Raw genomic sequence first — 24,394 nt, 5'->3', positions numbered from 1 at the left:
GAGTAGTGGGCAAAGCGAGTTGATGTGTATGTGAGGAGGGGCATAAGGGGTCCTCCAGCCCCCAACAGATAACACCCAGGGGAAAGCAGCACAAGTTGCCTACCCCTGTCTTAAACTAAAGGTTTTTTTTTTTAATATTAGAATGTATACAAAGACAAGCATAGTGTGAGTAAGTGGTGTAAGTGTGAGGGAGAGAGGGTTGTTTCTGAATGTACATGTGTGTGCACACACCTGTGGGTCCTGACACCCCAGGAGACACCTGATACGGCCTTTGGGGCCAAAAAGGCTGTGTTGGCCTGCTCTCGCTAATCTTGTCACAAACCATAGTAAAACTTCCAACGCCTCATTATCGCCTCATTTGCATGCCCAAGCAAGCAGAGCCTGTAATTTATCCTGGCACTCTGGCAGATGTTGCTCATACTCAGAAAAAAAGTCTTGGAGCTGCGCAACCTTGCTCTCCCCCTCCATGTACCCAGGCTAGAATGTCCCCCAATGCATTCTGCCCACCAGGCTTAATTTTAACCCATTTCCCACCTTTTCCTTCTGTTCACCTGAGCTGGAAAAGCAGTAATAATCCATCTTTCCCCGCTGTTCCCTGCCTACGTACTGATTCTGCAGGGATAAAACTGGAAGAAGGAACAATTACCTTTTTCTCTGCAGGCCATTTTTATGATTAAGATCACGTATATACACACCCACTTAATTACTTCCTCATCCACTGGGGGCAACATTCCTCTCCCATTGCCACAATCACCCCTCCCGCCCCAGACTGCATTTCCCAAATGCAATACAATAAAATCCTGTTGTTATATGCTACTCTTGGCCACCCACATATGGGTATAATAAGACTGGAACACATTGCAGGGCTGGCATAAATCCAGCAAGAGAGCCCACCACTCCCCAGTGTAATTAGCACCATTGTCAAACTGCTCTTGCCATTAAGATGTTTCTCCTAATGTTGAGTCAAAATCTATTTTGTAACTTAAGCTCATTAGATCTAGTCCTGCTCTCTGGGGCAGCAGAGCAAAAGTCTTTGCCCTCTTCTGTGTGACAGGCCTTCAGGTACTGGTAGAGAGCTCTCATGTCCTCCTTCAGTCTTCTCCAGGCTAAACATACCCAGTTCCTTCAAACTTTCCTCAGGACTTGTCTGAACCCATTCCAATTTTTCTACATTCTTGCAATTCCTATCAACTGTGGCCAGCATGGCCAATGGCCAGGAATACTGGGAGTTGTCCAAAATATCTGGAGGGCACCAGGCTGGCATATACCAATGGTTGGCAACATGTGGCTCTCCAGATTTTGTTGGACTGCAACTCCCATCATCCCTCACCACTGGCTATGCTGGCTAGGGCTGATGGGAATTGCGGTCCAACATCTGGGAGGGCCACAAGTTGCTATATACATTTAACTCGGAGTAAATCCCATTGAACTCAATAGGACTTACTGCTGGGTAGACTTGTACAGGAGTGCATCATGCAGAACCGTGCGTAGAAGGCGTGTGGGTGGGCTGTACGAGGCTTTGCACGTCAACCAAAATCCAACCCCCGCTACAGAGGACAAGCGCGCTAATTTTCTCAGAACTTCTTAGCATCTTTTCAACGCAGAGCCACCCCATCCATGCGCTCCGCGAGCAGATTGGTCAGGCTTGCCTTGCCAGTCACCTGGCTTGGCTTCAGTCACGTGACGGGAAGCGGAAAACAAAGGAAAAGCTGTCCGCATAAGCAACAAGGAGAGCATGAACGACGTCTAGTGCAGCCCCCCCACCCCAATCCCTTTCCTTCCAGAAGAAGCGTAACCCGGATCTTTTAGTAAAGCCGTTTTGCATGTTCAAGATCACGTGTAACGCCGTCCCAGGCATGTCTACTCTAGTAAAGTCCCATTGAGTTCAATGAGCATTGCTCCCAGGTAAGGAAGCGTGCAGGGAGCTTGCATCCTTAATGCGGATCAGTCGCTCCTTTAACGCAGCATGATTCTGTCGTGTGCTTGATGAGAATGGTAAATTAAAGGATTGATTTTAAAAAATATATTTTTATTGAATGTATGCTGCTGGGCGAAGGTGGGATCCCAATCTGCTTTGGGGGTGGTGACTAAGGACCCCTTGGGGTCTGTCTGCTCTTTCGGGTTTAGTTGGCACAGAGGAAAGCAAAGCGACAACCTTGTCAAGGTTTTGACATTGGGAGCGAGGCAAGGAAGCACCTTGAAAGCTGCTGGAGGACAGGAAGGAAAGCAGAGGAACAGAAGCTACTGGTGGAGCAGCAAAGGAAGGATCAACTGAGCAGGGGAGTGTCCAGCTGTGAAACTGGTAAGAGGCACTGAGGATTTATCCTTTCCCCTGCAGGTCCTGCAAAGAACATCCCGGCTGATGTGATTTTTTCTTCCTTTGGTGCAACCGCTGTAATTTTGTTGGTATCACTACACTCCTATCTCTCCTGTCCCAGAATCTACATAGAAAGGGGCAGGAGGGAGGGAAGATGTTTTATTATTTATTATTATTATTTCTTTATGAAAAGTATTTATATATTGTTTTTCTGCCCACTGAGGCTCTTAAAGCGAGGTTCAATTTAGATCACAGAATCCTAGAATAGTAGGGTTGGAAGGGGCCTACAAGACCATCAAGTCCAACCCTCTGCTCAGTACAGGAATCCAAGGCAAAGCATCCCTGACAAGTGGCTGCCCAGCTTCATCTTGAATGCCTCCAGTGTGGGAGAGCCCACTAGATAATGGGTTCCATTGTTGTATTGCTCTAACAGTCAGGATATTTTTCCTGATGTTCAGCCAGAATCCGGCTTCCTGTAACTTGAGCCCATTATTCTGTGTCCTGCACTCTGGGGTGATTGAGAAGAGATCCTGGCCTTCCTCTCTGGGACAACCTTTCAACTACTTGAAGAGCGCTATCCTATCTCCCCTCAATCTTCTCTTCTCAGGCTAAACATGCCCAGTTCTTTCAGTCTCTCTTCATAGGGCTTTGTTTCCAGTCCCCTGATCATCTTTGTTGCCCTCCTCTGAACCCTCTCCAGTTTGTCTGCATCCTTCTTAAATTGCAGTGCCCAGAACTGGACACAGTACTTCAGCTGAGGCCTAACTAGTGCGGAGTAGGGATGTCGGAGAATTTCTCCACGAATCTCCAGGAGGCCGAATGCCAACACATTCGGCCCCCCCGAAATTGGTGGAGAAACGGTCCGCCCCCCGCCCCCCCCCCTGGATGGGACTTACCTTGGTCGAATGTCCCTGGCGGCGGCGGGTCCCAGCGGGTCCCGCCATTTCCAAGTGTAAAAAAACAACAACAACAAACGTGATAGGCTACGTAAAGATTTAAGTAGCCTATCACGGCTAGATTTTCAAAAAACACTGTGGTAGGCTATGTAAATCTTTACGTAGCCTATCACGGCTGACTTTGGGGGGGGGGAAGCGCGTACGCAAATGGCGGCACCCGTGGGCGCCGCCATTTGCGTACTTGCTTCCCCCCCGGCCCAAGTCAGCCGTGATAGGCTACGTAAAGATTTACATAGCCTATCACGGCTGACTGCAGGGACGCAAATGGCGGCGGCTATGGCCGCCGCCATTTGCGACCCGGCAGGAGCAGAGGATTCGCAGCCAGAGGGACGGGGAGCCTCCCCCCCGGCCAGAATTTCGGCCGGAGGGACGGGGCGCCTCCCCCCGGCCAGAATTTTGGCGGGGAGGGATGGGGCGCCTCCCCCCCGCCCAGAATTTCGGGGGGAGGAACGGAGCGCCTCCCCCCCACCGCGAAGCAAGCTGTGGGACCAGGTAAGGGACTTTCGTCCATCCCTAGTGCTGAGTAGAGGGGAACTAGTACTTCACATGATTTGGAAGCTATACTTCTATTAATTCAGCCCCAAATACCATTTGCCTTTTTGTATCGCCCAATAGCCAAAGCTGTCTGGGTGGTTCACATGAATTAAAATCCTAAAATACAACATGAGAAAACATAATATACAGCCATTAAAAATTTAACATGGGATAAAACCAGAAGAAATGCGCTAAAACTGAAACAAATGAAAAACCGACATAATTCTTTAAGACAAGCCCAAACACTATTAAAATCCACCAAAGGCCTGGCGTAACAGTACAGCTTTTACTGCATGTCTAAACTTAGCAGCGATGGAGCTGGCCTGGCCACTCTTGGGAGAATGTTCCACAGTCAGGGTGCTGCTACACAAAAGGCCCTGTTTCATGCTAGCCTGTCTTGGTGGTGAGACATACAAGGCCTTTGCTGAAGATCATAAATTACAGGCAAGCTCATACAGGAGGAGGTGTTCTTTCAGATATCTTGGTCCCAAGCCGTGTAGGGCTTTATAAGTCAAAACCAGCACCTTGAATTGGGTTCAGAATTGGAAACCAATGGGAACCCATTGATGTAATGGCTACTGATAGAGGTGGAATGACCAGTGATGCGGGGTGGTTCTGGAAGGGGAGGAGCCAAATAACATTTGGTCTCAGCCAGGCTGATGGCAAGAGCCTTGCAATCGCATCTCCTTTCTCCCTAGCTAGTCCCCATTATGATTGACAAAAAACAACACATTGTTATCCTGCTCCTTGGCCAAAAAGGATCCCAGAATGCTTATTTACAATAAGCAAGACAGTCCCTGCTCACAGGTTCACAATCTTAAAAAAAAAAAGAAAGACACGACACACAAGGAAGAAAGGGTTGGGGAGGAAAGAGGAAAAAAGCCATCTTTCAGCAGGGCTGCTGCAATGTCCCTGCTTCTCCTCTTGTCTCCCTCTGTTACAGCCTGCTGCAGTGGTGGCTGCTGGTGACAGCTGAGGGAGGATTCAGTGTGGGTTCTGCCTAGAAAACTGTACAGTCCTGGATTCTTCTCAGAAACATAAATTAGGTTTGTTTTACAAGCAAATAGGGTCAGAATATTTTATGAGTTACCTGAGAGACTGTCTTCTCCCCTAAAGACACCTGTGATTTTTGAGGTCATCTGGTGGGGCCTTCCTGGTGGGGCCATGCGCTTCTGGATTCCGCTCTGCTGTTGTTCAGAGCAGGGCATTTAGGGCGAGCGGTGCCTGCCATCTGGAGTAATCTTCCCCCAAGGAGATTGCCTGCACCAACACTTCTTATCTTTTCTTGTTGTTCAGTCATTCAGTCGTGTCCGACTCTTCGTGACCTCATGGACCAGAGCACGCCAGGCCTTCCTGTCCTCTGCTCTCTCCCAGAGTGTCCTCAAGTTCATATTCATTGCATCGGTGATGCTATCTAGCCATCTCATCCTCTGCCATCCCCTTCTCCTTTTGCCTTCAATCTTTCCCAGCTTCAGGGTCTTTTCCAGTGAGTTGTCTCTTCGCATTAGGTGGCCAAAATATTTGAGCTTCAGTATCTGTCCTTCCAATGAGCAGTCAGGGTTGATTTCCTTTAGGATTAACTGATTTGACCTCCTTGTAGTCCAGGGGACTCGTAAGAGTCTTCTCCAGCACCACAGTTCGAAAGCATCAATTCTTCGGCGCTCAGCCTTCCTTATAGTCCAGCTCTCACAGCCATACGTTACTACTGGGAAAACCATAGCTCTGATTATACGAACCTTTGTCGGCAAGGTGATGTCTCTGCTTCTTACTATGCTGTCTAGGTTTGCCATAGCTTTCTTCCCAAGGAGCAAGCATCTTTTAATTTCATGGCTACAATCACATGTTAAAGACACATCTGTTTATTCAAGCCTTCCTTGTATAAGTTAGCCTGCCATCTTATTTATTATTATTTATTATTTATTTAAGAAATGTCTTGCCCATTTTTCATTATCAAATAATCCCAAAGCAGGGTACAAACAATAATACACAGTAAGATAATATAGCATTGACCAAATGCGCCCCGCCCCTGCCCCAATCATACAGATACAACATGTTCTATGTATTGCTTTTATATGGGTTTTTTGGTGATTTGTGTACACTGCTTTGAAATCTATAGAGATTGGTGGTTTATAAATACTTGTAAACAAATAATAAATTAAGAACAGCAGCATAAATAACTCAGGTGCAATCCTATGCATGTTTAGGTAGAAAAAAAGTCCTACAATTCCCAGCATGCCCCAGCCAGCATTGCTGGCTGGGGCATGCTGGGAATTGTAAAACTTTTTTCTGTCTAAACATGCATAGGTTTGCACCCTCAGAAGCTCAAAGAGAAACTACCTTGGGGTAGTATCCAATATCAGTCCTACCTACAGTAGGCCCACTGAAATGAATTAGTGGTTAGGTTAGTCATGAGTTAAGTCCCATTCATTTCAGTGGGTCAACTCTACGTAGGACTAACATTGCATACGACCCCAGCTCCCCAGAGCCTCTCATCACTTCCCCCGCCCAACTGCCCACCCTCACTGACCTACCTGTCCCTCCGCTCCGTTGCCTCCCATCTCCCTGGGCCATACTCACTCCCATTCTACCCCTTCCCAACTGGCCACTCCCCTCTAGGGCTCACTACACCAGGGACAAGCTGCGAGTTCAAGCCAAGGGGGCTGCTCTGTAAGCAGCAGGGAAGGGAGAGTGAGAGGTGGAAGTCCCAGTGGTGGAGACCAACGAGGACCAAGGCAAGCTTTCTCTTCCTGGGGACTGGTGGAGGTGATAGTGCTAGGAAATAGATTTATTGAGCTGAGGAGGAGGTTTAGTAAAGCGGTGAACCCTGCGATGGATGAGTCCTCCAGAGAGCCAAGGTTGAGTCTGGGAGATAGTTAGCTCTCTCAAGGATCACAGCGATGCCAAATTGGCTCTTATCAGGAAGGGAGTTTTTCGTAATTTGTAAAACCGGCATAATAGTGCTGAGCATCATGGGGTTGTTGTGAGGTGAAACGCACAGTATTGAGAGCTTTGCAGGCTTCGATGGATTTTCCGTAGCCAAAGTGGGCAAGTGCTTTCTTTTGTCTCAAGACCACCTAGTGACTTCTGGGGATGTGGCTGCATGTGTTTCCAGAAGGAGCGACGGAGATCCGCTGAATCCAAGCTAATGAAACTGAGCCCTGGGTGGTTATGCAGGAGAATCGCAGGGACATGGCCTCATTGGGTAAGGATCCCTGTCCTATACTGGGATTAGAAACTGGGGTGCTCAGAAGATTGGTGGTGTTGGGTGTTTGTTTTATGATTCCAAAGATCAAGGAAGACTTTTACCTGAAGTCGTGGCTTTGATTTTACTTCCACCCCTGTGGAAGAGTGAAATGCCCTTTGAGTAACACCCGTTAATTAAACTTTCAGAAAACAAGGGGGATGTCTCCTGAAATCAGTTTTTTCCCCCCTTACATATATTTTGAACTAATAGATGTCCCTCCAGGCCAAATTGCTGGTGGCACACCTGTGTCTTTAAAGCAGTGGTGTTGAACCTTATTCAGCCTGAGGGCCAAATTCAAGGTCCAAGAAGCTCTCGGGGGCTGTGTTCCAGTCGTGGGCAGGGCCAAAATATCAAAAGTGCCAACATACTTTAGCTTGGAGCTGTTGCTGCCAGTAACTAAGTCCTCAGAAGGGCATTTCAGCCTTTTAGAATGGGGGAAAAACTGCACAAAAGCCAGGAAACTACCAAACAATTGGTGGTTGGGGGAAAGGGGGTAGGACTGGGGTGTGTGGCCTTCACAGAGGAAGGGGCCTGGCATTCGGAGAACCTGAAAGGGCCAGATTTGGTCCCCAGGCCTGAGGTTTTGCATCCCTGCTCTAAAGGCTAGTCTGACCCAATCATATGTAAAAGTGTGTGTGTGTGTGTGTGTGTGTGTGTGTGTGTGTGTGTGTGTGATTTAAAGTGGAAAAGAATTATGTGGGCAGCAATATCCTGTCACCTGCCACTGTTATAGGCCCCTTTCCCATGTCTGGACTCCAATATTGAGGTGAGTCCAGCTGGGGAGAATATGCTGTCAGGGAACAGACTATGGGTTGGGGATAGTTCAGCACACCTTTGCTGTGCCCCCCTTTTGCACTTTAAATTGTGCCACCCACTTCCCCTTTTTTATATATATATATATATATATATATATATATAGTTAAGCTTTTAAAATACTGAAGTATCAGTGCTAAAGTACTATTAAAGAATATTAAAGTACTAAATAAAATGTTTTATTTGACCAGACTTGTTAGATTGGATGAACTTTGGACTGCTGAATTTGAAAACTAATGCTTCTAAATTGGGTTACATCTAGAATTTTTCTATTGATTTGTTAGCTTTAGCTTGGATTTAATTGTTAACTGCATGTTTCTGTATGTAAGGATTACTATTAAATTGTTGACTACATCTCCTCCAAGATTTAGTAAAACATCAGTAGTGTCTTCTTAAAAATCTTTTTTTCTTTTGGTTAGAATTTCCTAATGTGACAATAAAGCTAGAAGACGAAGAAGAGGTGCCATGGCTCCCGAATAAACAGGAATCGGAGGAAAGTGAAAATTTTCCAGGTGACCGCTCAGGTGAGGGATGGGTACTGCGGATGCATGCATAACCATTAAAAATTATCTGTTTCTGTTCACCCACCTGTCACTTCAACACTTTCCGCTGACTCTGAATGTTTTCAGGGTCAGGATGATGGTTTTAGAAAAATTAAGGCTCTGTCTTTAATCAGGGCTAGTGGAGCATAATAGCTAGGGGACTGAGCTCTGAGCCAGGTTGCCCATGACTCAAATCTCATCTTGCCTATCTGTTAACGAGATAGCCTTCAGTCTCTGTGCTTCCATCCCACCCTCTGTGATACGTGCATAATACTAGTGACTTAGCTTCCAGGGTGGTTCTTGTGGGGGCTACTGGGCTAATCTTTCTGAAATGCTCTGAACGCTCTAAAGCCGAGGTGGGCAACTTGTGGCCCTCCAGATGTTGTTGGACTGCAGCTCCCATCAGCCTTTGCCAGCACAGTCAATCATGATGATATTATTATTCTCATCATTATTATTATACTTAATAGATTTATATACCACTTACCATATTAAAAATATATCTACGTGGTTTATAGTTGATGGGAGTTGCAGACCAACAACAACTGGAGGGCCGCAAGTTGCCCACCACTGCTCTAAAATACCTATAATGTGACGCGCAGATGGATGTTGTCGTATTGTTATATTGGCTGGTTCAGGTGTCTGTTGCTTTTCATGCAGAACTGAGCACTTCTAACTGCATCTGTCAGCCCATGCTAGAGCTACAGTGCCTTTACGTATGCTGGAGCACGAGTGTGGAGGGTGTGTATATGTATGGAGGGTTTACGTTTAGGGGGGGAAAAGACAAGAAATGGGGGGTATGATAGCGGTGTACGAAATTAAGCATGGTGTGGAGAATCTGGATAGGGAGACGTTTTTCTTCCTCTCTCATAATGCTAGTAGTTTCATCCCATGAAGCTGATTGGTAGACAGATTCAGGACAGCTCTCATAATACTAGAGCTCAGTGCGGTCATCTGATGAGCCTGAACGGTGGGAGGTTCAGGGCAGACAAAAGGAAGGACTTCTTCCCACAGCGCAGAGTTAAACTGTGGAATTGTCTGCCACAAGGTGTGGGGATGGCGGTCCCATTCCATTGCGCATCAGCCAGCAGATTATACTCTTGGGGCGCAATCCTATGCATGTTTAGACAGAGAAAAGTCCTACAACTCCCAGCATTCCCCAGCCAGCATAGCTGGCTGGGGAATGCTGGGAGTTGCAGGACTTTTCTCTGTCTAAACATGCATAGGATTGCAGCTTTAATGCGTGTCAGAAATTTAAGGGGCATCTCCCCGGTGTGAGGTCAGCGCTCTGTTCTCTAGGCCACACTGGCTCTTCACAAACCCATCCGTGTGAAAGGTATCCCCAATGTCAGCAGGATCTTGGCTAACGCCTAATATTTTTATTTTTATTATTTAATTATTTTTACCCCACTTTAAAAAATAATATTTTCCAAAGTGGCTTGCAAAAAAAAAAAAAACACCTCACAAGAATAACAACAGTAAAACACAGATTTCTTTCCCACGTAACAGAAATACAAAACTGCAGCATTAAAAGCAAAAGGGATTACACAAAAACAGTAGCTGTTCATAACGTTGGAATGAAAAGGGTTGCAGCATTCATAGGGTAGAATCCAACTAAAGGCCTCCTTCAAGAAGACCCACTGAAATTAATGGTTTTTAAGTTAGTCACGGTTAACTTAAGTCCCATTCATTTCAGTGGGTCTACTCTACACAGTGGAGGCTGGTGGCTCTGCTGTCAGTGGGGTGGTGAATCCGTTCAAAGTTTCAGTCAGAACTCTGAAGGCTCCTTGCACCTTGGGTAGCTCCTTTAGAGTTCTGACTGGCTCTGACTGAAACCTGGAGCGGATTCACCAGCCCACTGACATCGGAGCCACCAGCCTCCACTGACTCTAAGTAGGACTTTATTTGGATTCCACCCATAGCTGAGAAGTGCCAGGGTTGGACCCCGACCTTCCCTCCCATTAACGGAAGCGCTCCTTCTATTTGCGGAAGGGGCTGCGATCCAGCAGAGACTTCCACTGGAGGAACGGGGTGACTTTCACTGATCCTTCTTTCCTCCTGCAGCCCCCTCCCCTGAGTCACCGTCCCGCAGCGTTCCAGCGGGTCCCCCAGCCCTCTGGAGCAGCTTTTCAAGGGTGTGGGGTGCTTTTTTTGTGGCAAAAATGACCTCCCTATTTCCACCCACGATTGGTATGGATCCAGCCCCCAGTTACCAAATTCTTTCTGCTGACATCTGTTTCTTTCCCTCCTAAGCAGGATTTCCTGTCCCCAAATCGGAAGTGATCCATGGTGGAGATCCATGGATTCCAGAGCCTGTTTCAGAGGAAAGGGAGATCCCAACAGACTACGGCTCAGGTAAACAGGAAAATCTGAGCAAAGTCTTAGAGCTGATCCAGGCTTCCCATGTTAAAAGCCGCCCAGCTCTGCCCGTTGGTCACTCTGAGAGCCAGCATGGTGTTCTGGTTAAAGCGACACTACAGCTTGGAATGCCCAGGTTCAAATCTGCATTCAGCCAGTGGGTGACCTTGTTGGGAGGGTAAAATATTGGGGGTTGTGGGGAGGCAGGCGCTGTGTATTCCACCCTGAACCTTTGGACAAAGGAATCATAGAATCATAGAATAGTAGGGTTGGAAGGGGCCTACAAGGCCATCGAGTCCAACCCCCTGCTCAATGCAGGAATCCAAGTCAGAGCATCCCTGACAAATGGCTGTCCAGCCTCGTCTTGAAGGCCTCCAGTGTGGGAGAGCCCACCACCTCCCCAGGTAATTGGTTCCATTGCCGTATTGCTCTGACACTCAGGAAGTTTTTCCTGATGTTCAGTCGGAATCTGGCTTCCTGTAACTTGAGCCCATTATTCCGTGTCCTGCACTCTGGGATGATCAAGAAGAGATCCTGGCCTTCTTCTCTGTGACAACCTTTCAAGTACTTGAAGAGCGCTATCATATCTCCCCTCAGTCTTCTCTTCTCAAGGCTAAACATGCCCAGTTCTTTCAGTCTCTCTTCATAGGGCTTTGTTTCCAGTCCCCTGATCATCTTTGTTGCCCTCCTTTGAACCCTCTCCAGCTTGTCTGCATCCTTCTTAAAGTGTGGTGCCCAGAACTGGACACAGTACTCCAGATGAGGCCTAACCAGTGCTGAGTAGAGGGGAACTAGTACTTCCCGGGATTTGGAAGCGATGCTTCTATGAATGCAGCCCAAAATAGCATTTGCCTTTTTTGCAGCCACATCACATTGTTGGCTCATATTCAGCTTGTGATCGACGACAATTCCAAGATCCTTCTCGCTCGTAGTGTGGTTGAGCCACGTATCCCCCATCTTGTAACTGTGCATTTGGTTTCTTTTTCCTAGGTGCAGAACTTGGCATTTGTCCCTATTAAATGCCATTCTGTTGTTTTCTGCCCAGCACTCCAGTCTATCCAGATCACTTTGAATTTTGTTTCTGTCTTCCAAAGTATTAGCTATCCCTCCCAATTTTGTGTCATCTGCAAATTTGATCAGCATTCCCTGCACCTCCTCCTCCAAGTCATTAATAAAAATATTGAAGAGCACTGGGCCCAGGACTGAGCCCTGCGGTACCCCACTCGTTACCTCTCCCCAGCTTGAGAAGGTCCCATTGATAAGCACTCTTTGGGTCCGATTCTGTAGCCAACTGTGGATCCACATGATCGTTGTTTCATCTAGCCCACTTCGAGCTAGTTTGCTCATCAGGATATCATGGGGCACTTTGTCGAAAGCTTTGCTGAAGTCGAGGTATATGATGTCTACAGCATTCCCACGGTCTACAAGGGAGGTGACTTGATCAAAAACTGAGATCAGATTTGTCTGGCAGGACTTGTTTTTGACAAATCCATGTTGGCTTCGAGTAATCACTGCATTGTTGTCAAGGTGCTTCCAGATGGATTGCTTTATGATCTGCTCCAGAATTTTCCCAGGGATTGATGTCAGACTGACTGGTCTGTAGTTCCCAGGTTCCTCCTTTTTACCCTTTTTGAAGATAGGGACAACGTTAGCCCTCCTCCAGTCATCTGGCACTTCCCCGGTCCTCCATGATTTCTCAAAGAGAATAGACAGCGGTTCTGAGAGCTCTTCTGCCAGTTCCTTTATGACTCTAGGATGCAGTTCATCTGGCCCTGGAGATTTGAACTCATTCAAAGTAATGAGGTGTTCCTTGACCATATGCCTGTCGATCTCAAGCTGCAATCCTGCCCCTTCAGCCTGTACTTCGCCTTTGCCAGGGGGGTCATAGACCCTCTTTTGGGAGAAGACTGAGCCAAAGTAGGAATTGAGCACCTCTGCCTTTTCTTTGTCCTCTGTTATCATTTTGCCATCCTTATTTAATAGCTGAACAACCATTTCTTTCCTCTGCCTTTTACTATGCACGTAGCTGAAGAAAGCCTTTTTGTTGTTTTTAGCATCCCTCGCTAACCTCACCTCGTTCTCCGCGTTAGCCTTCCTGACGCCATCCCTGCAATTCTGTGCTACCTGCCTGTACTCTTCCTTTGTTACTTGGCCTTCTTTCCACTTCCTATATGTGTCCTTCTTTGTTTTCAGGTCATCCCTAAGCTTTTTGTGAAGCCACATTGGCTTCTTCTGTTGTCTTCCACCTTTTCTTCTTGTTGGAATTGTTTGTGATTGTGCCTTGAGAATTTCCTTTTTTAAAAGTTCCCACCCATCTTGGACTCCTTTTCTCGCTAGCATTGCTTGCCATGGGACCTTACTGATCATTGTTCTGAGTTTATTAAAATCAGCTTTCCTAAAATCCAGGGTACGCGTTTGAGTACACTCGGCTTTTGCTTCCCTTAGAACCAAGAACTCAAGTACAACATGGTCGCTTTCCCCCAGAGTTCCTGTAACTGCTACTTTATCCACTAAGTCATCTCTGTTGGTTAGGATCAAGTCAAGGATAGCCGATCCTCTAGTTCCTTCCTCTACTTTCTGTAGGAGGAAGTTATCCGCCACACAAGTCAGGAATTTCCTGGAGGGGCCATGTTTTGCAGAATTTGTCTCCCAACAAATATCGGGGAAATTGAAGTCCCCCATTACTACTACATCATGCTTCCTTAAAACATTGGCTATTTGCTTTTCAAAAGTTTCATCCTTGTCTTCTCCTTGATTGGGTGGCCGGTAGTAGACTCCGACCACCAGGTTCCTTTTATTCTTTGCTCCATTTATTTCAACCCAGATGCTCTCGATGGGGCTACCAAGCTCCTCCTCCTGTATTTCTGTGCAGAGATATGTATTTTTCACATACAGTGCAACCCCGCCTCCCTTTCTGTTCCTCCTGTTCTTTTTGAACAAGTTATATCCTTCAACTGCTGTATTCCAGTCATGAGAGTCATCCCACCAAGTCTCAGTTATACCTATCAAGTCATAATTTCCCTCCTGTATTAAGAGTTCAAGTTCGTTCTGTTTGTTTCCCATACTCTGGGCATTAGTATATAGACATCGAAGACCATGTGCTTCATAGTCTGGCTTTCTTCCTACATGTGTCTGAAGACTATTATTGGGCGCTATCAGCGCTGTTCTCTCCATTGCAGTGCATGCGCCTACGTCCATTGTTACCCCCAACATTACATCTCCCTTCCCCGTAGGATTCAGTTTAAAGCCCTCCTGATGAAGTTCTTCATGCTGTGGCCAAACACATTCTTCCCAGCCTTTGTGAGGTGCAACCCATCCCTAGCCAACAGCCCATCTTCCAGGAAGTATAGCCCGTGGTCCCAGAATCCAAATCTCTCTCGTCGGCACCACCTTCGTAGCCAGTCATTCACCCGGAGTATTTTTCGTTCCCTTTCTATCCCTCTTCTAACTACTGGAAGGATGGATGAGAAAACTATCTGGGCCCCAAAGTTCTTGAGTTTCCTTCCCAAAGCTTCAAAGTCTGACGTGATCTCTTCGTAGCTCCGCTTGGCGGTATCATTTGTTCCCACATGGATGAGAAGAAAGGGATACCTGTCAGTGGGCTTTATGAGTGCAGGCAACCTTTCAGTCACGTCTCTAATCTGTCCTCCCAGGAGACAACATACCTGGCGAGTCCACGGGTCTTCGCGACATACTTGGGTCTCGATCCCACGCAGCAAGGAGTCTCCTACTACTACCACTCTTCTCTTCTTCTTCTTGTAGGCCTGGGTTTCATCGCCTCTGTTTGACTGACCTTTAGCCTCTTGCTCACTCTCATGCAGGTTCCCCTGTGATTCTTCCTCTGCAGGCTGTCCTCCAGTCTCATCTGCAAGTACCTGGAATCGGTTCCACAGCTCCACCGCTTCCACTGGTGCAGAGTGGCGTCTAGTTCTTCTTCTCCTAACTGTCACCGTTTTCCAAGGAGTATCCTCTACTCCATTTTTCTTCACCTCAGCATTTCCCACTGCCTCATCTTGCTGTTGCTCTTCAAGCTTCTGGTCTGCCCTTTGCTGCTGTAGTTCCCCCATTCTGTCCAAGAACTCTTCGTGTTCTCTTATTCCCCGGAGGGTTGACAGTCGCCGCTCCAGTCCACTTACTTTTTCCTCCAGCAGCGTGATCAACTTGCACTTGTTGCAGGTGTAGGCCATGTTGTTCTCAGGCAAGAAAACAAACATTGCACACACCTTGCAGGTCACCACCACTGGAGAGTCTTGTCCTTCCATAGCCTCTTTTCCCTTTTTGTGTCTAGCTTTGTGATTGTTCTAGACTAGCCTGTGCCTGCTCCTCTACTCAGTAGAGGTTAAAAGCAGAGTCCCACTGGTGTGGAAGTGTGTGTTACAAGACAAATAAATGAAAAAAAAGTTAGTAAAAAAAAATTAAAAAAAATGTTAGGGGCCTCCCCCTTGACCTCCCCTGCCGAACTCCCCTGGCCAACTCCTGTTTGCTCCCCCTGTCCGCTCGCTCTGTTCGCTCGCTCTCTGGGATCTTGCTTGCTTCTGTAGTCCCTGGACCAGCTGGAGCAGCTTGCTCTGCTCTGCTCTGCTCAGCTGGGAGGCAGGAAACAGACTGAAGCTTCCCGCCCAGTCAGCTGCTGGGAGTACTCAGGCCACACCCCTCCAATTCAGTTGGAGCTCTCAGAAGCTCCTGGTGAGCTCACAGCCAGTCAGAAGGATAAAGGGCAGCGCCCTGGGCTTCCTGCAACCCACTTACCTCTTAGCCTCTGTCTCCTTTGTCTCTTCAACCACTGCAACTCCCCTGGCCAACTCCTGTTTGCTCCCCCTGTTCGCTCGCTCTGTTCGCTCGCTCTCTGGGAGCTTGCCTGCTTCTGTAGTCCCTGGACCAGCTGGAGCAGCTTGCTCTGCTCTGCTCTGCTCAGCTGGGAGGCGGGAAACAGACTGAAGCTTCCCGCCCAGTCAGCTGCTGGGAGTACTCAGGCCACACCCCTCCAATTCAGTTGGAGCTCTCAGAAGCTCCTGGTGAGCTCACAGCCAGTCAGAAGGATAAAGGGCAGCGCCCTGGGCTTCCTGCAACTCACTTACCTCTTAGCCTCTGTCTCCTTTGTCTCCTTTGTCTCTTCAACCACTGCAACTCCCCTGGCCAACTCCTGTTCGCTCGCTGTGTTCGCTCGCTATGTTCGCTCGCTCTCTGGGAGCTTGCCTGCTTCTGTAGTCCCTGGACCAGCTGGAGCAGCTTGCTCTGCTCTGCTCTGCTCAGCTGGGAGGCGGGAAACAGACTGAAGCTTCCCGCCCAGTCAGCTGCTGGGAGTACTCAGGCCACACCCCTCCAATTCAGTTGGAGCTCTCAGAAGCTCCTGGTGAGCTCACAGCCAGTCAGAAGGATAAAGGGCAGCGCCCTGGGCTTCCTGCAACCCACTTACCTCTTAGCCTCTGTCTCCTTTGTCTCTTCAACCACTGCAACTCCCCTGGCCAACTCCTGTTTGCTCCCCCTGTTCGCTCGCTCTGTTCGCTCGCTCTCTGGGAGCTTGCCTGCTTCTGTAGTCCCTGGACCAGCTGGAGCAGCTTGCTCTGGAGTAACAATGCAATAAATAAATGAGGTGCTCTTCCAGCGGACAAAGAAAACTGAAGTCTTGAAGTTCTCTTCTTAGGAGAGGAGGTGCTCTCAGCTGAACTTTTTCTTTCTGCTGTTTCCACGGTGGTCTTCCTCTTCAGCAGCTCATATTCCCTGCTCCTCCCCCTCCCATCTGGAAGGGAAGATCAGCTCCGATGAGAGCAAGACATAACTGGAGATACACAGCTGAAGGAAAAGGCCTAGTCAGTTGCTCCTCCTCCCCTGTCTGAGTGACCAAGCCCCTTTGGCTTTTCTTTGCCCGTCAGGAGAGAGACTTTCAGGTTCCGAACAGGCAGAACCAAATGTCTTTCCGTGGAGGAAGTGTAAAGCGTAACCTGGCTCTTAAATTATTGGGTAAATTATTAGATTTGCGCAGAAAGCAGTTGGCATCCCCTGCTGCCTGTCAACAAAATAGCACTTCTGTCCCCCTCATCTTACCTCTTTTTCCCCCCGATCAGAACTTCCAGATGTGATCATAAAGCTGGAACAGGAAGAGGAGCCGTACATTCCCTATCACCCGGTTTCGGAAGTAAGCGTGACCTTCAAAGGAGACCCCTCAGGTGGGTGAGATCCAGCTTCTCTCACTGAGTGTGATCAGCACTTTCGCTAACATACGAACTGCCGGATCGAAGCAAGGGGTCCGTCCGGTCCAGCGTTCTGTCTCTCTGCAGCGGTCAGCCCACATGCTTCCTGCACACAGAAGGTCCTGTGTTCAGTGTCCAGTTAAAGCAGCCTTCTTCAACCTGCTGCCCTCCAGATGTGTTGGACTGCAACTCCCACAATTCCCAGCCAGTACAGCCATCTGAGTGGTGGGCGGGGCCTAGGCAAAAGGGGTGGGGCCAAATATGCCAGCATATTTTAGCTTTAAGCTCTTCCTGTCAGTCACTAAGCCTTAAGAGAGGCATTTCGACCTTTCCGAATGGGGAAAGAGCTCCAGGAAAGCCGAGAAAGCACAAAATGATTGGCAGTCGGGGGAGGGGAGGGTGTGTAGCCATCTCGGGAACCCAGGAGGGCTGGATTTGGGTGTTGAGCCTGAGGTACCACACTCCTGCGGTAAAGCCTGACATTATGGCTGCCTGTTTACTCTGACAGGAGCTGGAGATGGAAGAATCTTTGTGGGAGAAATGCCGTATTACTCAGGCTGTGGGAGAAGCTTCAGTGACAAACCGGACCTTATCAAACGCGAGAGCCAAAACACAGCGGAGAAGCCACACAAGTGTTCGCGCTGCGCCAAAAGCTTCATGAAAAGATCCAACCTTCGTACACACGAGAGAATTCATACTGGAGAAAAGCCATTCCGGTGCTCCGAGTGTGGGAACAGCTTCAGCGATGGATCCAGCCTCATTAGACATAAGCGGAAACACACGGGAGAGAAGCCATACAGCTGCTCGTCGTGTGGGAAAAGGTTCAACCAGAGCTCTAGCCTTATCAGACATGAGAGGAGCCACACGGAGCAGAGACCATACAAATGCTTGGAATGTGGCAAAAGGTTCAACCAGAGCTCAACTCTGGTTAGACACGAGCGAATCCACAGAGAACAGAGACCATACAAATGCTCAGGCTGTGACAAAAGATTTATTCAGAGCTCCAGCCTCCTTGCACATGAGAGAATCCACAGGGGAGAGAAACCGTATGGCTGCGCTGTGTGTGGAAAAGGCTTCTGTCAGAGATCCAACCTTCTTATTCACGAGATGAAACACACTGGTCTGAAACCATTTAAATGTTCAGACTGCGGGAAAGGATTTAATCAGAATTCAAGCCTCGTCATACACAGGAGAATTCATACGGGAGAAAAACCATATAATTGTTCCCACTGCAGGAGACCTTTCAGCGACAAATCAAGCCTTAATAAACATGAGAGGGCCCACAGAGGAGACAAACCGTATAAATGTTCAAACTGTGGGAAAAGCTTTGTCCGGAGGTCACATCTTCTCACCCATGAAAGGATCCACACAGGAGTGAAGCCGTTTAAATGCTCAGACTGCGGGAAAAGCTTCAGTAGCCGGTCACATCTTATAAGGCACGAGGGAACCCACACCGGGGAGAAACCCTATGATTGTTCTTTTTGTGGGAAAAGCTTCAACAGGAAATCCAACCTGACGAATCACGAGAGGACCCACACGGGAGAGAAGCCTTACAAATGCTCTGACTGTGGGAAAAGCTTCAGCGATAGGTCGAGCCTGATCAAGCATGAGAGAATCCACACAGGGGAGAAGCCGTACAGCTGCGCAGCCTGCGAGAAGAGCTTCAGCGACAAGTCGAGCCTCATCCGGCATGAGAGAATCCACACCGAAGAAAAGCCTTACAAATGCTCGGATTGCGGGAAAGGATTCAACCAGAGCTCGAGCCTCGTTGTGCATGAGAGAACCCACACGGGGGAGAAGCCGTTCAAGTGCTCGGACTGCGGCAAAGGCTTCATTCGGAGGACGATTCTCAACAAGCACGAGAGAACCCACGCTGGAGAGAAACAGTGAAGGCTGGGACTGTGGAGAAGACCAGCCGTAGCGATGGTTTAGGCCAGGGGTGGGCAAGGTGTGGCCCTCAAGATGGTGGGCTGCAACTCCCATCGGCCCAAACCAGCTTAGCCAGTGGTGAGGGATGATGGGAGTTGTAATCCCACAACAGTTGGAGGGCCACAAGTTGCTCACCCTGTGGTTTAGGCCCTCTTAGATATGAAGGAATTTTTCTGGAAGAAAAGCATTAAAGCTAATGTAGCGTAGTGAACCAAGCAGCCCCTGGTTGAGCGTTCGCCTGTACCATGATCTAAGTTGCCTTAGGCGAGCCATTCTCCAACACGCACCCAATCCTGTGGGAAGCGAATTCACACATGGGTCCCAGTCCAGTGCAGAGTTAGGTGTACTTCAGTGCACCGATTTCAGTGAGCTCAGCATGCTCAACTCCGGTGTTGCATTGTGATCCTGATACCTTTCCTACCTGGACATGATGTCCGTGTAAGGCAGCAGGACGGGGGTTGGATATACAAGGTGGTCTGCTGGTGTGGGCAGACTTCAGGCTTGTGGGATCTACATTTAAAAAACAACAACTTTATTATATGTTTTTCCCACCCCTCCCTCCAGAATAAGGTACGAGATTATAGTGGGGAAGAAAAACACGCAGTTAAAAATATAAGCCTTAGCTACAGAAAAATAGCAAACACCAAAAGAATGGATGCATCATAAGAAAAAATACTTTTTGCATTGAAGTATTATCAAGTAAGTGAGGGTGGCAGGGCGAGGAACATAGAAAAGCATAGGCAGAATTACATTAACAGCAAAATTCCTATGCATGTTTACCCAGAAGAAAGCCCAATTGTGTTTACTCCTAGGTAAGTTAGCCCAGGATGGCAACCTAAAAAACAGATTAAAGATGACATCCAGCATCTCATGAATAGACTTCAGCTCATGCAACAGGACTTTCCCTCCCTCTTCTCCCCACCGTGCCCCAAATCTGCTCTGGAGGGCCCCCCAACCCTCTCGAGCAGATTTGGGGGGCATGAGGCTAAAAATCCACACCAGCCTTCCCCAACTTGGCGCCCTCCAGATGTGTTGGACTACAACTCCCAGCATCCCCAGCCAGCATGGCTGGCTGGCGGATGCTGGGAGTTGTAGTCCAACACATCTGGAGGGCGCCAAGTTGGAGAAGGCTGATTTACACAGTTTTGTTTAGGAACGGCGCACTTGTTGGGGTCGGGGAAGCGGCAAAATAAGATAACAAAAGAAAACCAACTTGCCACTGTATTGGTTTTCAGAGCTGAGCTCCTCACTGGCCTCCTGTTGAGTTAACTTCTGCATAACCCTACTTCCTTTCTTTTAATAGAATCCTGACATCCACCAGCTGGAGCCAGGCACAAAACAGTGTTCTAGTCTTCTTTGGTTAAGGAGTGGAGAGGGAGACCTCCAGGACAGTCACCCAGAATCTTTCCCTTGATAAAGAGTTGTCACAGAGGTGGTCACAGAGAGGAAGGCCGGGATCTCGTCTCGATCATCCCGGAGTGCGGGACACGGAATCATCGGCTCAAGTGACAGGAAGCCAGATTCCGGCTGAGCATCAGGAAAAACTTCCTGACTGTTAGAGCAAGATGACAATGGAGCCAATTCCCTAGGGAGGCGGTGGGCTCTCCCACGCTGGAGGCATTCAAGATGAGGCTGGACAGCCACCTGTCGGGGATGCTCTGACTTGGATTCCTGCACTGAGCAGGGGGTTGGGCTCGATGGCCTTGTAGGCCCCTTCCAACCCTACTGTTCTACGATTCTGTGATTCTAAGACTTCCATCAAAACGCACTGGGAACATAACCAGTGCAGCGGTCTTCTTTTTTGATTGTGGTCTGTAGTCTTACAGCTGTTTCTTCAATCTCTACTGATACTAGAGTGCATTCAGTTACCTGTTTCTCCCCACACGCTAGGATGACCTGCATAGTAAACAATTTCAAATGTGTATTTGAGTGACTGCCAATCAGGGATTCAGCTGGGCGTCTTTTTCCTGCCGCTGCTGTTCACAGGGAGTCACTGACATTTACCCATCTACTGCAGATCACCCGCTGATCTGCCGGCATGGCCTGTTCTACTGTCTGCCCACCCTGGCCCAGGCAGTCTCCCTGCAATATTAAAAAAAGGTCAGAACAAAAGCTACAAACATTGCTGGAAAAGTGGAAACATTTATAAACAGCATAATATGATAAATATATAAAATTTCATAACAAAATACAACTACAGGATGACTGTTCTGACCGTTTTTATATTGCGGCTTGACTTTTGAGTGGTCAGGATATTACTCCTCTTTGTTTGGCTCCAAGGACTTGTGCAACCATAATTAGCTTCCCACACCGTGGAGGCCGGTGGCTCCGATGTCAGTGGGGCAGTGATTCCACTCCGGGTTTCAGTCAGAACTCTAAAGGAGCTCTCCAAGGAGCACCTTGGAGAGCTCCTTTAGAATTCTGAATGAAACCTGGAGCGGATTCACTGCCCCACTGACATCGGAGCCACCAGCCCCCTCTAGCCACACCATAACTTTATTCTGTCGTTTTGCAACTGGGGCTACTAAACACCCGAGGAGAGGGAGCATGCTAGCCCCTCCCCCGCTCTTCATGTTCATCTCCCTCTGTGGGGGACAGCTTTCTGAAGAGGAGAGCCTCCTGTAGCCATGGAGGTTCTCCACGTGATTGAGAATGCTGATTTTCCACGGTCTAGTGCGCTCCCTCTCGCAGGTTTCGTCTCCCCGTTGTAGAACACCTGAATGGGGCTCATGTCTGCATCTGGCAGCACTGATGCATGTTCACACGTGACGCAGTACAATTTCTGTGCCCTGACTCCCGCCCCCCCATACATACACACACACACACACACACACACACACACCTCCATCCTGCATGCCAATGATCTCCATGGTGTAAAAATTTCAGCTGGGATTTAGCCCAGGATGTTCCGAAGCCAGAGAAGGACCTTTTGTATGAGCAGGGCTGTGATGTGTCAGTAGAAAGGCTCGATTCGACTTACTAATAAATAGCCTCTTTAATCTTTGCCTTCTGTTGGTGTTTGGGCAGGTTCCAAGGCATTGTGTGAAAATAATTCCTTTAGGGTGCAATTCTATGCATGTTTAGACAGAGAAAAGGCCTACCACTCCCAGCATGCCCCAGCCAGCCTTTTCTCTGTCTAAACATGCATAGGATTGTGCCCTTAATGTAATTTTCTACCGTAAGAGGTGGTGATGGCCGTTGGATTAGACAGCTTTAAATGGGAAATCGATACATTCATGGAGCAAAAGTCTTATCAGTGGCTATTGGCCATGCTAGCCAAAAGGGATCCTCCATGTTCAAAGGCAGTGCAACTCTGAATACCAGTTGCTGAAGGGTGACCAGGAAGGAGAAACTTGTCTTTCTGCCCTTTGTGAGCTTCCTGGAAGCATCTGTTTGCTCCCTGCAAACCGTGCCAGCAGATGCCTCCCTCTTGTGAGTGGTTGGTGCAGCTTTGGCTGAATATGCAACGGCACTCACTGTCTGGACATGGGAAATAGAGGGGATGTCTTCATCTTAGTTCTGCACATCCTGGGGGATGTTTCAATGTATGTTTTCTTCAAACAGCTGCCTCCTACCCCCTCTGCCTGTGCTGCACGGCCCATCGCTTTTGAGGTCCAGGGGAGTTTCAAAAAGGCTTTGCGGTTGATTGCTGTGGCCTGTCCGTTCAAAGGCAAAAATCAAGAACCGTGCTTGGGGGAAGCTTGAGTAACGCCTTGAATCTTGGCTATACAGAGACCAAGCCAAAGGAAGTCCAAGCTCCCCAGAAAGAACAAACTTCTGCCACATGGTTGAATATATTATTATGAGGGGCCACCAAGGGCACCCTCTTAATCAGGGGTGTTGGCCCTCAGGCTTGTGGGCCCAATCCAACCCTCCAGTGTTCCCCAGATGGGGACGGCCCCTCTCCCCTGACTGCTGGTCCTTTGGTGGGTTCTTTGCTTTCATGCAGCTTTTCCCACATTCTAGGAGGTGGAAATGCCTCTCCTAAGGCTTTGTTGTTGTTGTTCAGTCGTGTCCGACTCTTCGTGACCCCATGGACCATAGCACGCCAGGCCTTCCTGTCCTGCGCTCTCTCCCGGAGTGTGCTCAAGTTCATATTCATTGCATCGGTGATACTATCTAGCCATCTCATCCTCTGCCGTCCCCTTCTCCTTTTGCCTTCAGTCTTTCCCAGCATCAGGGTCTTTTCCAGTGAGTTGTCTCTTCGCATTAGGTGGCCAAAATATTTGAGCTTCAGCTTCAGTATCTGTCCTTCCAATGAGCACTCAGGGTTGATTTCCTTTAGGATTGACTGATTTGACCTCCTTGCAGTCCAGGGGCCTCGTAAGAGTCTTCTCCAGCACCACAGTTCGAAAGCATCAATTCTTCGGCGCTCAGCCTTCCTTATAGTCCAGCTCTCACAGCCATACATTACTACTGGGAAAACCATAGCTTTGATTATACGAATCTTTGTCGGCAAGGTGATGTCTCTGCTTCTTACTATGCTGTCTACGTTTGCCATAGCTTTCCTCCCAAGGAGCAAGCGTCTTTTAATTTCATGGCTACAGTCACCATCTGTGGTGATTTTGGAGCCCAAGAAAGTAAAATCTGTCACTGCTTCCATTTCTTCCCCTTTTATATGCCAGGAAGTGATGGGGCCAGATGCCATGATCTTAGTTTTTTTAATGTTGAGTTTCAAACCAGCTTTTGCACTCTCCACTTTCACCCTCAACAAGAGGCTCTTGAGATCCTCTTCGCTTTCTGCCATTAGGGTGGTATCGTCTGCATATCGGAGGTTGTTGATAATTCTCCCAGCAATCTTAATTCCGACCTGCGATTCATCCAACCCGGTGTTTCTCATGATGTACTCTGCATATAAGTTAAATAAGCAGGGTGACAATATGCAGCCTTGTCGTACACCTTTCCCAATTTTGAACCACTCGGTTGTTCCATGTCTGGTTCTTACTGTTGCTTCTTGACCCTCGTACAAGTTTCTCAGGAGACAGGTAAGGTGGTCTGGTACTCCCATCACTTTCAGAATTTGCCACAGTTTGTTGTGATCCACACAATCAAAGGCTTTAGCGTAGTCAATGAAGCAGAAATAGACGTTTTTCTGGAATTCTCTTGCTTTCTCCATGATCCAGCAAAAGTTGGCGATTTGATCTCTAGTTCCTCTGCCTCTTCGAAACCCAGCTTATACTTCCGGTAGTTCTCGGTTCGCATACTGCTGAAGCCTAGCTTGTAGGATTTTGAGCATCACCTTGCTGGCATGTGAAATGAGCGCAATTGTGCAGTAGTTTGAACACTCTTTGGCGTTGCCCTTCTTTGGAATTGGAATGTAAACTGACCTTTTCCAGTCTTGCGGCTATTGTTGAGTGTTCCAAATTTGTTGGCATATTGAATGCAGCACTTTAACAGCATCATCTTTTAGGATTTTAAATAGCTAAGCTGGAATACTGTCATCTCCGCTAGCTTTGTTGTTACTAATGCTTCCTAAAGCCCACTTGACTTCACTCTCTAGGATGTCTGGC

At 48.1% G+C, this 24,394-nt stretch overlaps 1 protein-coding gene across 3 annotated transcripts; it reads left to right on the top strand.

The window, feature by feature from the left end:
• The first annotated feature begins 14 nt into the window (after window positions 1-14).
• Window positions 15-23,440, top strand: LOC146355716 (uncharacterized). 3 transcript variants are annotated; one of them, XM_084830913.1, is made up of 7 exons: window positions 15-1,905; window positions 2,128-2,302; window positions 6,920-7,009; window positions 8,284-8,388; window positions 10,660-10,761; window positions 16,830-16,931; window positions 17,464-23,440. In XM_084830913.1, the coding sequence occupies exons 3-7, from the start codon at window positions 6,976-6,978 to the stop codon at window positions 18,843-18,845; spliced, it is 1,725 nt and encodes a 574-aa protein (XP_084687039.1). In that variant the 5' UTR covers window positions 15-1,905; window positions 2,128-2,302; window positions 6,920-6,975; the 3' UTR covers window positions 18,846-23,440. The 3 variants fall into 3 exon arrangements, with proteins under 3 accessions (XP_084687039.1, XP_084687038.1, XP_084687040.1); XM_084830912.1 differs by having other exon boundaries at window positions 6,877-7,009; XM_084830914.1 differs by having other exon boundaries at window positions 6,877-7,009; window positions 10,663-10,761; window positions 17,464-23,439.
• Window positions 23,441-24,394: the final 954 nt, after the last annotated feature.

The sequence above is a fragment of the Heloderma suspectum genome, chromosome 2, assembly GCF_057233095.1.
Source record: "Heloderma suspectum isolate Gila_16-S chromosome 2, 16-S_ref, whole genome shotgun sequence".
NCBI classification, from domain to species: domain Eukaryota; kingdom Metazoa; phylum Chordata; class Lepidosauria; order Squamata; family Helodermatidae; genus Heloderma; species Heloderma suspectum.
This window is presented reverse-complemented; position numbering and strand designations above follow the sequence as displayed.

Excerpts from the sequence above, each read along its gene's own strand:
- LOC146355716 (XM_084830913.1), top strand. The coding sequence starts at position 6,976 with ATGCAGGAGAATCGCAGGGACATGGCCTCATTGG. Across the intron at positions 7,010-8,283 it reads CAGGGACATGGCCTCATTGG|AATTTCCTAATGTGACAATA; the intron begins GTAAGGATCCCT and ends TCTTTTGGTTAG. Across the intron at positions 16,932-17,463 it reads CTTCAAAGGAGACCCCTCAG|GAGCTGGAGATGGAAGAATC; the intron begins GTGGGTGAGATC and ends TTACTCTGACAG.